This window comes from Periplaneta americana, chromosome 8 (assembly GCF_040183065.1).
Source record: "Periplaneta americana isolate PAMFEO1 chromosome 8, P.americana_PAMFEO1_priV1, whole genome shotgun sequence".
Taxonomy (NCBI): domain Eukaryota; kingdom Metazoa; phylum Arthropoda; class Insecta; order Blattodea; family Blattidae; genus Periplaneta; species Periplaneta americana.
In genome coordinates, this window is record NC_091124.1 from 175,248,764 (window position 1) to 175,263,576 (window position 14,813).

Below are 14,813 nucleotides of genomic sequence, written 5' to 3' on the forward strand. Positions count from 1 at the left end.
AAACAATTGTCTTTAGAGACAATTAATATTAGGTACCCTCCACAAAACTGGCTTCATTTATACACTGACGGATCCTTGATCTCCAGAGAACAAGGTGCCGGTGCAGGTGTTACATGCTGTCTCTTCTCACTTTATAGATCTCTTGGATATGGAACAACAAGTTTTGATGGAGAAATCATTGCAATAAGTGAAAGTCTCAGGAATCTTCTATGCCACATCAATAAATTTAAGAATGCAGTTATATTGTCAGACTCCAAAGCAGCTATTCTATCAATAGTCTCTAAACATACACCTTCATCTCAAACAGCAGAAATAACTAAAATGCTCTCTCAATTAATATCACTCAATAAAAGAATTGTATTCCAATGGATACCATCCCATTGTGGAATCCTGGGAAACGAGAATGTGGATGCTTTAGCAAAGAAGGGCAGCACTGCTACTTACAGACCTGTTACTAAATCTACGTATTACTCTGTGAAAAGATTTATTAAATCTACATACTTAAGACTTCAACAAGCAAAATTTGATAACACAATCCCAAGGGAAAAAATGGAACTCTCTGCATCAAAATCCACAGTTAATTCCCGATTTACCACGAAAATCGTCTGTAGCTGCATTTAGATAGGCAACAGGCCATGATTGTTTGGCCAAACACCTGCATAGAATTGGAATATATCAGTCCCCTAACTGCCCATTGTGCAACTCAAACCAAGAAATGGATTCGGAACACCTCAAAATCTGTGCTTCAGTGGCTGGCCATGATAATATCTTTGAAAAATATTGGAGTGCAAGAGGTCAAATGACTTTATTGTCAAACGCCTGGCATTAGAAAACAACAACAACAACAACAACAACATACTCGGTTCAAAAAGTTTCCAGAATATATATATTTTTTTTTGCCGAAATGAATTATGTTATATGGTATATTTCTGTTTCTGGTGTTGACATCATTCATGACGTAACTTTAGTAGAAGTTTAATGATCATAATCATTGTTATTGTTGGGTGGCAACTGGTTGCTGTTGTTTGTGTGATATTTGTTCATTGTATTTCTGCAGTGCTCGGGAAAAGTGACACAAGTCAGTTTCCACAAACCTTTTTTGATAATTTATTGACAACTTACGGGACATCTGTTCGCTTGGAAAAAAATACATAGGTATTCCTCCCATTACAATAATTCATACAGAAAAAAATAAAATCGACATAAACCAGTGTAAGTTGTCAATAAATTATCAAAAAAGGTTTGTGGAAACTGACTTGTGTCACTTTTCCCAAGCACTGCAGATTTCAGAATGTAGGATACAGAGCAATGTGCAAATATCAAATTTTGTGTTTTTTTTTTTTTTTTTTGCACAAATCTCCTTCAGAGACAGAATGCTTGAAGAAGCTTATGGTGAAGCAGCAATGAAAAAAACGTAGCTCTATGCCTGGCATAAACGTTTTTCTGAAGAATGACCAGAGTGCTGGTCGTCTTTAATAATGCGATGAACGAATATCACACAAACAACAGCCAATTGCCACACAACAACAACGACTATGATCATGAAACTTCTACGGAAGTGACATCATGAATGATGTCAACATTAGAAACAGAAATATACCACATAACATTATTCATTTCGGCAAAAAAAATTTATTCTTGAAACTTTTTGAACCAAGTAGCATACTGTTTTATAGATCCTGCAGGAATAACACAGCAAAGTTGCAGATAACTTTGTTGTTTTATGCTTACAGTACATCACTTAGAAGTGGTCCTATACTTCATTAAGAATGATTATGATGATGAATGAAGAAATAGTTGCACAGTGGCAGGAGGACAGAAGTGTCATATGGACTACTTGAGTTTTGAACCTTGATAATGATGCACTAAGATGTGTCTCTTTTTGGGAGATCATCAATATCAACAATTTTTATATTAATCACATTATCCTAAATAATTATTATTTTGTATTTCCATATCTAAAAATTTATAGCAGAAACAAAATTGATGTCTCAAGTTTCTCATTTTAGTAACCATAGGCATTATTCCAAACGAATAGACACAGAAATTAAGTTACAATATATTTTTATAACATGACCACTCTGCATGTAATTTTTCTTCCAGGTGACAGGGAACAGCAGGAAGCAAATCGGCTAGCTGCCCTGCTCTCAACTGAAGACCATGCGACAGTGGAGGCAGAAAAGCATTGTTACATACTGCCTCTGACAGCAGCAGTACCAGAACATTTCTTTGAAAAACTTTTTAAGGCAGAAATCAAATCAATGGAGGAAGAAAAGAATAAGAAAATGGGGAAAAAAGATGAAAACAGAAAAGAAAATGATAAACGCAAAAAGAAGAAAAACTGATATCCGTATTTAATTTTATTTGGAGAAGTAAGATAAGAGAAAATAAAAAAAAAATATATTTGGGACTGCTTATAATCCAGGATGAGTTAATACCTTGAAATTTTACACTAAAATTCTCATATGTTATTAAAACATAATCTACTTCATCACAGCAAAATCGAAATGTAGTATTATCCGAAGTACCAAGAAGTGCAAAAATTAAATTAACGGAATATGTTTAAGTACTTAAAGCTACTAAACCCAACTCAGTGTTATAATATGATTTTTAAAATAAGCCTTCAGACCGAATTGCACACATTGCAAAACCTGTTTCTTAGGAACTGCTGTATTCATACACTACACATACATTTCTTTATTTCTTCAAAGTCACAATATAAAGCACCTACTAGATAAGCCCTTACTTTGTACATATATAATATCATTACCATTATAATACGCATCCCTAATGTAGTTCAAAACAAATTTTTATTGTTATTATAACTGTACAGTCAAACATCTCAATAAATTAGTAAAAATTTATGTTAAATTTCGTATTTGATGATTGCGAGACAGAAACTCTTGGCCATGTGTTGGGCTTTTGTCGGAAAAGAGAGTTATTGCGTAACAACAAGCATCATAAAGTCCATGGAGCTATCGCCTGTCTTCTTCGGAACAAGGGTTGGAAAGTTCAGGAAGAGGTCCATTGCATTTCTGAAGACGACTCTCACAGAAGAGCGGATATAGTAGCAATAAACAGGCAACAACAAAAGGCTATTATCATAGATCCAACTATACGTATGGAGAGAGATCTAAACCAAGCTCATCAGGTTGCTCAGGAAAAGAGGGCCGTTTATGAACCTTGTATTCCCTACCTTAGTGCCAAGTATAACATCCTTCTCTTCAATTGGTCAGTGACAGGTTTATTTTTTGGTGCTCGGAGTTCTTTACCAAAATTTACATATAATTTTTTTAAAACAATTATCAATATCATCTTTTGAAATTTAAAAAAATCATCTCGCAAATTCTTGAAGATTCCCTGCAGATTATACAGTTTCATTTATACCACTCAGAAGGCCTTAATTAAGGATATGCTAATTTTAAATAAAATCTTTTATTTATAAGTATAATTTTATAGTCATCTTCTAAGATTTTATTTTATAATTGATAATCAATGGTGCTTAATTATTACATTTTATTTTTATAACAATATTCATATTTAATTGATTATATTTGTTTGCTATTCATTTCCGGAATCTCGTGGTCATCCTTAATTAAGGCCGGATAAGTTATTTCTCTCTCTCTCTCTCTCTGTAAGAACAAAGACCCAATTAATACAAGTTTATTTTAATTCAATTATGCTGCTATTTACTTTTCAATCATATTTCATTTCAAATATTACTTTAAGCTATAGCTATAAATGTAATGAAAATTGCTATGTGCAGTAGTTGGGAATAGAATCTAGAGGTCACTCTAAGGATGTCTGAAATGCGTCTAACACAGAACTTGTTTATCATATAACATATCTTTCAATATTCTGTACTGTAAAACCAAAAGAATGAACAGTCAGAAGGATATTTCAGAATGGTGAAATTTATAATTCTAACTAAGTTACTAAAGGACGACAGATTATAGCATGACGTAATTTTATTCTTATATCTTTTAAGCATATATAAATAATAAGATAAACAGTACCACAATCTGAAAACAACAGTTTGTGATTATTTTACAGTGAACAATCTGGAGCAAGTGTGTACAATAAAGACGAAACTGAATGACTGGTTGACAGAAAAAATAGGGAAGGTGCTTTCTGATATAGGCTTTAGAATAATTCGTCATGAAGATTTGAAATGATTTAAGAAGAAATGTTTAATATGTCACACTACAAAAACTGTAGTAGTCTACTGTAATGAAGTGAGGGCAGACACATTTTGTTTAACCAAAAATGTTTGGTTAATTAGCAGACTTACGCGTATTAATTATGTAAGTCTGTGCAGCTTACAGTTGTTTCGGTGCTTCATCACACCATCCTCAGAGCCTACTAGATCTCGGCGTCATCTCGAACTTCTCTGCCTGTTGTGTGGGTGCGTTTTATTGTTGAATAGTGGAGTCAAATAGTGTGTGTATAGTGAAATTGATCTGTGCGTTGAGAATTTGATCGGGGTGTGTTTTAGTGTATTTGTATATTTCGTATTGTTCTAGTGCGTTGAGTTTTTGGTTCTTGGGTTGTATGTGTAGGATTTCCATGTCCGTATTTACACACAGATCAATTTCAGTACACACACACTATTTGACTCCACTTTTCAACACTTTCCAACAATTAAACGCACCCACACAACAGGCAGAGAAGTTCGAGATGACGCCGAGATCTAGTAGGCTCTGAGGATGGTGTGATGAAGCACCGAAACAGCTGTAAGCCGCACGGACTTACATAATTAACACGAGTAAGTCCGCTAGTTAACTAATTACTTATATTCAAGTGTTAAAAAGTAGTGTACGCAAGATTCAAAAACAAAAATGTTTGCTTTAGGACCCTCTACTACCATTTTATTCTGTAATAAATAGTTATGAAACACTCTGTAATAGTACTACTTCATCATTTTCACAATCAATATTATTGATTTATTATTTTCAAGTTAGTAATGTGAAGGAATATAAAAGAACATACACAGATTACAATAAATTTTGTTAAAATTAACGTATTTGTGATGTAATATGCCCTGCAGTATGTAGAACTGAAATGAAAAAAATAAAGCTATTAATAAATCAAACTGACAAGAAGTTACGGATCAACAAATACAGAAGTATCACTCACCAATTATTATACCTACCACCACGTGTTTCAACTTCCTTCAGCATACGATGATGAATGTAAATCTCAAGTTCCAGATGTACATCCTCAGCGTGGTATTTCGAATCACAATAATTCACATAATATCTTAGTCAGCTTCCTCATGCTTTCCTGTAAAACATATACGTTATATACATAATATGGTTCTATACATAAGTGCATACAAAAGAAATGTCTGTTGGTTCGTTCTTATGATGCCATATCTGAGTACTCAGATATCATAACCAACCAATCCCAATGATTTTAATAGTTTTATGCTCCATAAATCATTTAGCATATGACTCCCATGGAGTTAGTATCCTGGAAAAGTTGTTACAGTGCAGTAATTTTCCGTTGTTACTCTACTTGTCCTAAGAATGATTGTGAATTATGGATAAATTATAGAATTAAGGTAGGCACTCACTTATCAGAAAAAATTCATTCGTTGCATTTGGATTTTTATTATAGTATCGCTTACTTGTCCGCATTTCCGGATTAATCATCAAAATAATGTTGTGATTTACCGCTAGAGTGCATTATTTCATTGTAGTGTTTTGAGCTGAACCTGGAAATAAAATGAATAATTCTGTACCATAAATAAATTATGAATGACATACCTGGTTAATTTAGTATTTTCCCAATCTCATCTCATATGTACTTTCTCCTTAATACATTGGTATAATTCTAATTTCATAAATTTTTTTGCTCTTCATACTGTTGGATTTAATAAAATAAGCTTTGCGCCATCCATTTTATTATACCTTCAATATTACCGTGATTGGAAGCCTTTAATTGATATACAATGCATATTCTAACTGCCTCCACAGTGAAGCAAGCGGCAGTATTTGACCCGGCAGCAATGTAAAGTTGGTACTGTGTAGTGCTTGGTTTGAACATGTAGGAATATTACATCTCCTTCCTCGCTCTCTCCCACTCTCCACCACTCAATGTGGCTAAGGTCATTGACTCTACCTAGATGATACCAACACAACTGCTCGAGTCCCCACGTTCTGCTTGCCACTTCTCCTGCGGAACCAGTTAGTATACGCACTGTATTTGCCATGACATTCTGTATTTCGATCTTGGACCATATGGAAATCTGTTTAGAATTCTGAACAGAATCCGGTCAAGTGGACGGAGGCAATACAGCCAAGTGGACGATGCTCCATTTAAAATAATGCAAAGAATAAAAATCCGACACGGCAAACGAATTTTTTCCAGTAAGTGAGTGCCTAGCTTTAAAGAAACAAATTTCATTTATTACTAGCTAAAGTTTGAACCCAGATCTTCTGCACGGCAAACCAAAACTTTATCCACTTAGTTAACAGTACTAACAAAATGGAATGGTTTATACAAAATATGGCACATATAATATATTATAATATTAGTGTATCCATAAATAATGGATTGAATAACAATAGGGGTTCAATTTTCATATATCTAAAAACGAAATAGTTTGAAAAAGAAATGTTTTAAATTAAAGTTAGTAGACTTTAGAGGGGATAAATTGCGTTACTTATGTTTTATCTGGAAAATATTTTCAAGGTCATTTGAAGGTCAGACTAATATTTTTAAATGGAGAGCCATATTTTTTATTTCTTATTCTTATTCCTCGTAAAAAAATACACAAATTTTGTATAAACCATTACTAGCCTATAGTTTTGCCTCATTTCGACCATTTAATTGGATAATACGAAATACCATATCTAAAACAAGGAATGGTTTGAGAGAGAAATGCTTTATACTGTATGAAAGTTAGTTCACTTTAGGTAGGAGAGCAAATTGTATTGTTTATGTTTTATTATTTTGGAGAATGGTAATATATTGATTCTTAATCTCTCTGGTCCAGAACCATTAGAATATAATGAACCCACTGGCTTATTTATGTCCCATGCCGTGATGTTGTGGTCTAAGGCATCCTGCCAGGACTCGCATTATGGAATGCATGCTGGTTCGAGTCCTCATAGGAAAAGAAATTTTCTCATGAAATTTCGCCCAGTGTATGGGACCGGTGCCCACCCAGCATCGTGATGCACTTGGGGAGCTATGATAGGTAGCGAAAATCCGGTTTTGCAGACCAGCTATAACGGCTGGGAGAATCATCGTGCTAACCACATGATACCTCCATTCCGGTTGGATGATCGTCCACCTCTGCTTCGGCATGTGGACGTGCGGCCGGCTGGTCGGACTTGGCCCTTCGAAGGGCTGTAGCACCATGGATTTTACTAACTTATTTGTGGTAAGTACACATTTTGAAAATGGCTATCAAATACGGCGCAATTAACTGAGAAGAGCAAATGGTGTAATTGCCAAGTGCTTGGCAGTAGACAACAACCAACATTAAATTAAATTTTACGTTTCAAACTCCTGCCAGCAAATGGCTCCTTGTCCTCTTGATCTGGTATTGTGAAAACCATAGTACTCCAGGCTCCACACAAGACATCTTGAGCAACACATTTGCTTGGTAATTCTAACTTGTGCATCTTCCAGCAACTTTGCATGGTTTTTGGGGAAGTCCCAAGCTGTCCAAATGCATTCCACCCACAACCCCATACTGATCCATCATCTGTAAACATGAAAATTTTGTCACCGTTACATATTTATGCCATTTGTTTTCATGCTTATAGATTACTAATCTTCTCCGATTTGAAATGAGCCATACAAAATGTGAACATAATAAATATATAATGTGAACATATAATACATAACACAAGAAATACTGAAATCAGAAGTAAACACTGAAATAATGAAACAATTGTCTTTAGAGACAATTAATATTAGGTACCCTCCACAAAACTGGCTTCATTTATATACCAATGGATCCTTGATCTCCAGAGAACAAGGTGCAGGTGCAGGTGTTACGTGCTGTCTCTTCTCACTTTATAGATCTCTTGGATATGGAACAACAAGTTTTGATGGAGAAATCATTGCAATAAGTGAAAGTCTCAGGAATCTTCTATGCCACATCAATAAATTTAAGAATGCAGTTATATTGTCATACTCCAAAGCAGCTATTCTATCAATAGTCTCTAAACACACACCTTCATCTCAAACAGCAGAAATAACTAAAATGCTCTCTCAACTAATAACACTCAATAAAAGAATTGTATTCCAATGGATACCATCCCATTGTGGAATCCTGGGAAACGAGAATGCGGATGCTTTAGCAAAGAAGGGCAGCACTGCTACTTACAGACCTGTTACTAAATCTACGTATTACTCTGTGAAAAGATTTATTAAGTCTACATACTTAGACTTCAACAAACAAAATTTGATAACACAATCTCAAGGGAAAAAATGGAACTCTCTGCATCATAATCCACAGTTAATTCCCGATTTACCACGAAAATCGTCTATAGCTGCATTTAGATTGGCAACAGGCCATGACTGTTTGGCCAAACATCTGCATAGAATTGGAATATATCAGTCTCTTAACTGCCCATTGTGCAACTCAAACCAAGAAATGGATTCAGAACACCTCAAAACCTGTGCGTCAGTGGCTAACCATGGCAATATCTTTGAAAAATATTGGAATGCAAGAGGTCAAATGACTTTATTGTCAAATGCCTGGCATTAGAAAACAACAACATAATAACTAGAATATGCTGTCATCAACCTATTGTTTTCGAGCTAATAATTATACTTTCACTATTCTTTTTTTTTCCGAACAAGGAATTATCTGTCTGTTGCATGCACTGCAGCCTACTAACTTGTTATGTTTGACACCTTTTATTTAAGAAAAGCAATTAAAAATGTACATGTGTCCGAAATAGCTGTTGGGTTTTACGTGAATACATATCGACAGATCTGCACGAGATCTTTCATTTGGCACCAAAATTAGTGTGCTAACACATTGGAGTCGCGAGATATAGGCCTACTGCCCGGGAATTTTCGCGCAAGCCCATAATGACCACCAGTTGCTGCAGGCTCCCACTATGTTCATGCTCGCATCATAGTAGTATACCCTATCGAACGAGACCACATTTATTTCAATTTTGTTATTAGTCATTAGTGTTATGGTGTAGGAATGGATCACTCTCCAAACATTACATCATTATCTCACCATTTCCATGCTGGTACCCCAGATATCGGACTGATCTCAGTAGGTTTGTGCACCCAAAAGGCAGCACACGAAATTGGCATTTTGTGATAACATCACACCAGGATGTATACTGCACATCTATGTAGCATATAACAGAAATTTGTGGAACAAAAACAGGCTAATGCCTGCTTTAAAAATGACGGCTTCCAGCCTTGCTTCCCAATGTGAAGTTACTAGCGAGCACATCAATAATACCAGCATCTAGTAGTGACATTATCAGGCACTTCATTAAAAAATGTAGGTATTTACTTCAATTTGTAACTTATGTACTGACTCTCCCTTGTATTTTCATTTTTTTATTCAAAACTGCCGTATTCTGAAATTTCAGGTATAAGGGTGCCAGATACAAAGGATTCCACTATAAATATTATATTTGAAGTAGAAAAATACAAAAACCAAATATCACTGTTGTTATTGTTTAGTCAAATGTCCGAAGACAAGCCTGGACCCCACAAGTAACATCATCACTCATGAGGCAACTAGACCAGGAGATAATGGGATAGGGTGGCCAGTTCCTTTCCCCCCCTCAATAATATCACTGTGTTGGGCAAATAATGGGGTTTTACAGAACATCGAGAATAATATAATGTCCTCCAGTCTCTTGTTCAACAGGCATCATTCTTTGTGCAATACCATGCACAGCATTTTGCAGACAATGTCTTGGAATATTCCCAGTTTCTTGTGAGACAGATTCTTTCACTTGGGTGTGTGAACCTTTTCTGGACTGTCGAAATTTAGATATAGCTTCTCCATACTTTGTACAATATAATCTTTGAATAATAAAGTTGTATATCCATTGAAGTAATTTACCACCTATACCTATCTTATTTAATTTTTCAAGCAATTTTATTCTCCAAACTGATTCATAAGCATCTCTGAAGCCAACAAAAACAGTTAATGTGGTTTCTTTGTTATCCACATTGTCTTTTATATCTTGACTTACCTTAAGTGTCGTTGTATAGTAATGTGATGGACTCGGAAGTCTGCCTATGCTGAGTTACACATGTTAATTCGTTGAGATATTTATTCTTTTGTAATAATGGTTTACCGCAAATACATGTCAGAACAATAAGAATAGTGTTTGGTGGTATTAATTGTGGATTATGATCCCAATAGCCCTTCAATTTGTCCTCTTGTGAACTTCTTTCATTGAGAATCCTAAATGTTAGGGTTTACGGAAGCCATACCCACATGCTGGAGAGACTAAATACTGCAATCAGAGGGAGAATGCATCAATTTCCAATCATAAACTTTGCCGTGTGAACAAGAAGGGTTAGTTAGACATGACTGCTTACTCTTGTTCCCCAAAACTTTTCACTGATTTTAGAGATAATGAACAAAATACGTCTTGATAATAATATACAAAAAGTATGCCTATGCAACACAAAAGACAACAGATTCACGCACTCATAACAAGGGCAAAGCTTTTACAGAACTATTCACCAAGACAAAAATGTCTTATTATTGAAATGTACAAGAACATTACTCGAAAACTTATTCCAAGAGAGAGAGAAGTGGATGAAGAGCCAGGATCAGGAGTAGGAAAAGGGATACTTACTTACTTATAGCTTTTAAGGAACCCAGACATTCATTGCGGCCCTCACATAAACCCGCCATCAGTCCCTATCCTGAGCAAGATTAATCCAGTCTCTATCATCATATCCCACCTCCCTCAAATCCATTTTAATATCATCTTCCCATCTAGTCTCGGGCTCCCCAAAGATCTTATTCCCTCCGGCCTCCCAACTAACACTCTATATGCATTTCTAGATTCGCCCATACGTGCTACATGCCCTGCCCATCTCAAACGAGAAAAAGGAATGGATGGAGAAAATAAAGAAAAAGAGGAAGACGAAAAAAGGTGATGATGTTAAAGGCTTCAGGTAACAGAGGTTCGATTCCACTCACCTAGAAGCACAACAGTGTGTCTGCTTCCACAGCCCACATTCATTATAGTCTTATCCCAATTAACAGGCAATGGAAAGTTCAGAATGGACACGGCCTCAGTGCTGCAGGTCTCACTTTTATCACACTGCTGCTGCTGCAACAAGAATTAGACTACATATAAGGATATGAAACATTTGTTTTGCCTGCCCAAGCCACAAAAGAAAAGGGGAAAGTATCTCATTAGTAGAATAAATTGCCAGACATCCCATATATACACGATTGTCCCGGTGTCTCGAAAAATTTTGTTGGAACGCTCATTTGTCCTGTATTAGATACATGTACTTCCTAATTTATTATTTTTTGTTAGAGCCAAAACCAACTGCAAATCTTTTCTGTAATGCAGAAGTTGTTGTTGTTGTTGTTATTTTCTAATGCCAGGCGTTTGACAATAAAGTCATTTGACCTCTTGCACTCCAATATTTTCCAAAGATATTGTCATGGTTAGTCACTGAAACACAGATTTTGAGGTGTTCCCAATCCATTTCTTGGTTTGAGTTGCACAGTGGGCAGTTAGGGGACTGATATATTCCAATTCTATGTAGGTGTTTGGCCAAACAATCATGGCCTGTTACCAATATAAATGCAGCAACAGACGATTTGCATGGTAAGTCGGGAATTAACTGTGGATTATGACACAGAGAGTTCCATTTTTTCCCTTGAGATGGTGTTATCAAATTTTGTTTGTTGAAGTCTAAGTATGTAGATTTAATAAATCTTTTCACAGAGTAATACGCAGTGCTGCCCTTCTTTGCTGAAGCATCCCCATTCTCGTTTCCCAGGATTCCACAATGGGATGGTATCCATTGGAATACAATTATTTTATTAAGTGTTATTAATTGAGAGAGCATTTTAGTTATTTCTGCTGTTTGAGATGAAGGTGTGTGTTTAGAGACTATTGATAGAATAGCTGCTTTGGAGTCTGTCAATATAACTGCATTTTTAAATTTATTGATGTGGCATAGAAGATTCCTGAGACTTTCACTTACTGCAATGATTTCACCATCAAAACTTGTTGTTCCATATCCAAGAGATCTATAAAGTGAGAAGAGACAGCACGTAACACCTGCACCGGCACCTTGTTCTCTGGAGATCAAGGATCCGTCGGTGTATAAATGAAGCCAGTTCTGTGGAGGGTACCTAATATTGATTGTCTCTAAAGACAATTGTTTAATTATTCTAGTGTTTACTTCTGATTTCAGTATTTCTTCTGTTAAATCTAGATTATACTTTATATTTAATAGAGTGACCAGCCTCATGGTCTAGTGGTCAGAGCTTCTGGCTATAGTTCATGAGGTCCTGGGTTCGATTCCCGGTTAGAGCACAGGAATTTTTCCTTAAAGGGGATTATTCCTGTGTTCGTCTATGCTCTGGAATTTAGGTTAAGTGTAGATTTAAGACCTCTCCTGGCACCACATTATCATAATCATCCTATCACATCATCGGGGTAATGTAACTCCGCCTTCCAGGTGCCCCAACCTCAGAAGTGGGTTACAACTAAGCCACGGCCAGGAGAGAAGACCAGAAATGTAGAAAAGACAACCTGGTGGCATTGGATAAAAAAGAAAAAAAAAATATATATATATATATATATATATATATATATGTTTATATTTAATAGAGTTAAAGGGTTTGGTTTAATTTGTAAGTTTTCTTTTAAATTCGGGATGTTTATTTTCTGTTTTAATTCACGGATATGAAACTTTTTTGAATTTTTAATCTACAGAGAGGACTGTATGAATGCCAACTGGTAATCTGATAAGTTTTTCATATTGGATCAATGCTTTTTCTTCTGTTGTCATTTTGATACTGTTAATATTTGATTATGCTGACCAGCAATGATTCTGACATCAAGCAATGAATTTTTAGAATAGTCAATATGTGTGAAAGCTGAATCAGAATAGATTGTTAGTATTATTCAAAACGTAACATGCATTAGAAAGTGGTGCTATGTATAAATGTGAAACAGAATCTTTAAAAACTGAGCTCATTTACAATTTATTTGTGAACTGTCTTGTAAACTGTTTGGTTATGCCGAAAAAAAAAAGTGTACATTTAACAGTGAGTATGGCAAAGAATAGGACTTTATAGTAGTAGTAGTTTTATTTTGCCTGGCAGAGTTAAGGCCATAAGGCCTTCTCTTCCACTCAACCAGGTTTCAAAAATATACATCAACTCCAAATTATGTTGTTGTTGTTTTCTAATGCCAGGCGTTTGACAATAAAGTCATTTGACCTCTTGCACTTCAATATTTTCAAAGATATTATCATGGTCAGCCACTGAAGCACAGATTTTGAGGTGTTCCGAATCCATTTCTTGGTTTGAGTTGCACAATGGGCAGTTAGGGGACTGATATATTCCAATTCTATGCAGGTGTTTGGCCAAACAATCATGGCCTGTTGCCAATCCAAGTGCAGCTACAGACGATTTTCGTGGTAAATCGGGAATTAACTATGGATTATGATGCAGAGAGTTCCATTTTTTCCCCTTGAGATTGTGTTATCAAATTTTGTTTGTTGAAGTCTAAGTATGTAGATTTAATAAATCTTTTCACAGAGTAATACGTAGATTTAGTAACAGGTCTGTAAGTAGCAGTGCTACCCTTCTTTGCTAAAGCATCCACATTCTCGTTTCCCAGGATTCCACAATGGGATGGTATCCATTGGAATACAATTCCAATTATGTGACTGATTACAAAACAACACAAAAAAAGATATCTTAGAAATTAGAGGGAATGGGGGAAACAGAATTTGATGCTCAATGCAAGTTAGATAGCTGTGAATTTAGCATAGCTCATGGTGGGAGACCTGACATAATTCAGTATATTAATACCAGGAAACATAAACTGCAACTTCCTTTCATAATCAAAATCTGTAGGAAAATATTTCTTAAAGAAGAATTTTGATGAAGAAGATACAGTGCAAGTAACTGAATTAACTATGGACTACGTATCACACAGTAAAACACCATAAGAGTTTTAATATAAATGGCTGCAAACTCTCATACGATTTTCCTGAATTCAAAGACTGCAGAAGTTTTCAAGTGCAAGGACAAAAACTAAATCATTAATAAAAAATGTGATTGTTTCACATTCAGTAAAACATGCATTAAATAGTATGAAAAACAATGCTACCTTCTTTGGAATAATGTCAGATACAAGTTATCACAATGATGTGAAGATATTTTCTGTAATTGTATAGTATTTCACTAGAAAAAAACGGGATGAAAGTGAAACTGTTCTGACTTGCTTTTTTCAATCAATCTTTTTAATGTATCCAGCTGTTTGCTGACAACATAAAGTCCATTATAGTCTATTCAGTTGTTGTTTTTCACGAGAAATGAGGGGTATTTTGATCGGTGTTCATTATAGATGCCTGTTGCTAGTAGCCAGAGTTGGGGTGTAGTCAATATATACTGCAGGGCTGTGTCGTCTCCAACCGGTATTGATGATTTTAATTTACTTCTTTTGTGGTTTATGGATGGACAGTATAGAAGAATGTGTTCCAGATCTTCATCATGATTATTACGCCACAGACAAGTAGGATTATCAGAAATGTGAAATCTGTGTAGGTACAACTGAGTGACAATGTGACCTGTTCTGGCTCTAGTTAAAAAT

The 14,813-nt window shown here is 35.4% G+C and overlaps 2 protein-coding genes across 2 annotated transcripts in view; one reads left to right on the forward strand and one right to left on the reverse strand.

Moving 5' to 3' along the window:
• Window positions 1-2,713, forward strand: part of LOC138705255 (uncharacterized) — a 77,662-nt gene extending 74,949 nt beyond the window's left edge. The window contains exon 5 of the mRNA XM_069834086.1: window positions 2,104-2,713. Coding sequence (XP_069690187.1) covers window positions 2,104-2,345 — 242 coding nt within the window. The 3' untranslated portion in view covers window positions 2,346-2,713. The remainder of the gene's footprint in view (window positions 1-2,103) is intronic.
• LOC138705254 (RCC1 domain-containing protein 1) overlaps window positions 1-14,813 on the reverse strand; it is a 36,447-nt gene that overhangs the window by 2,353 nt on the left and 19,281 nt on the right. Inside the window, exons 5-7 of the mRNA XM_069834084.1 lie at window positions 11,162-11,294; window positions 7,508-7,717; window positions 5,137-5,283 (exon numbers count right to left, since the gene is read on the reverse strand). Coding sequence (XP_069690185.1) covers window positions 5,261-5,283; window positions 7,508-7,717; window positions 11,162-11,294 — 366 coding nt within the window. The 3' untranslated portion in view covers window positions 5,137-5,260. The remainder of the gene's footprint in view (window positions 1-5,136; window positions 5,284-7,507; window positions 7,718-11,161; window positions 11,295-14,813) is intronic.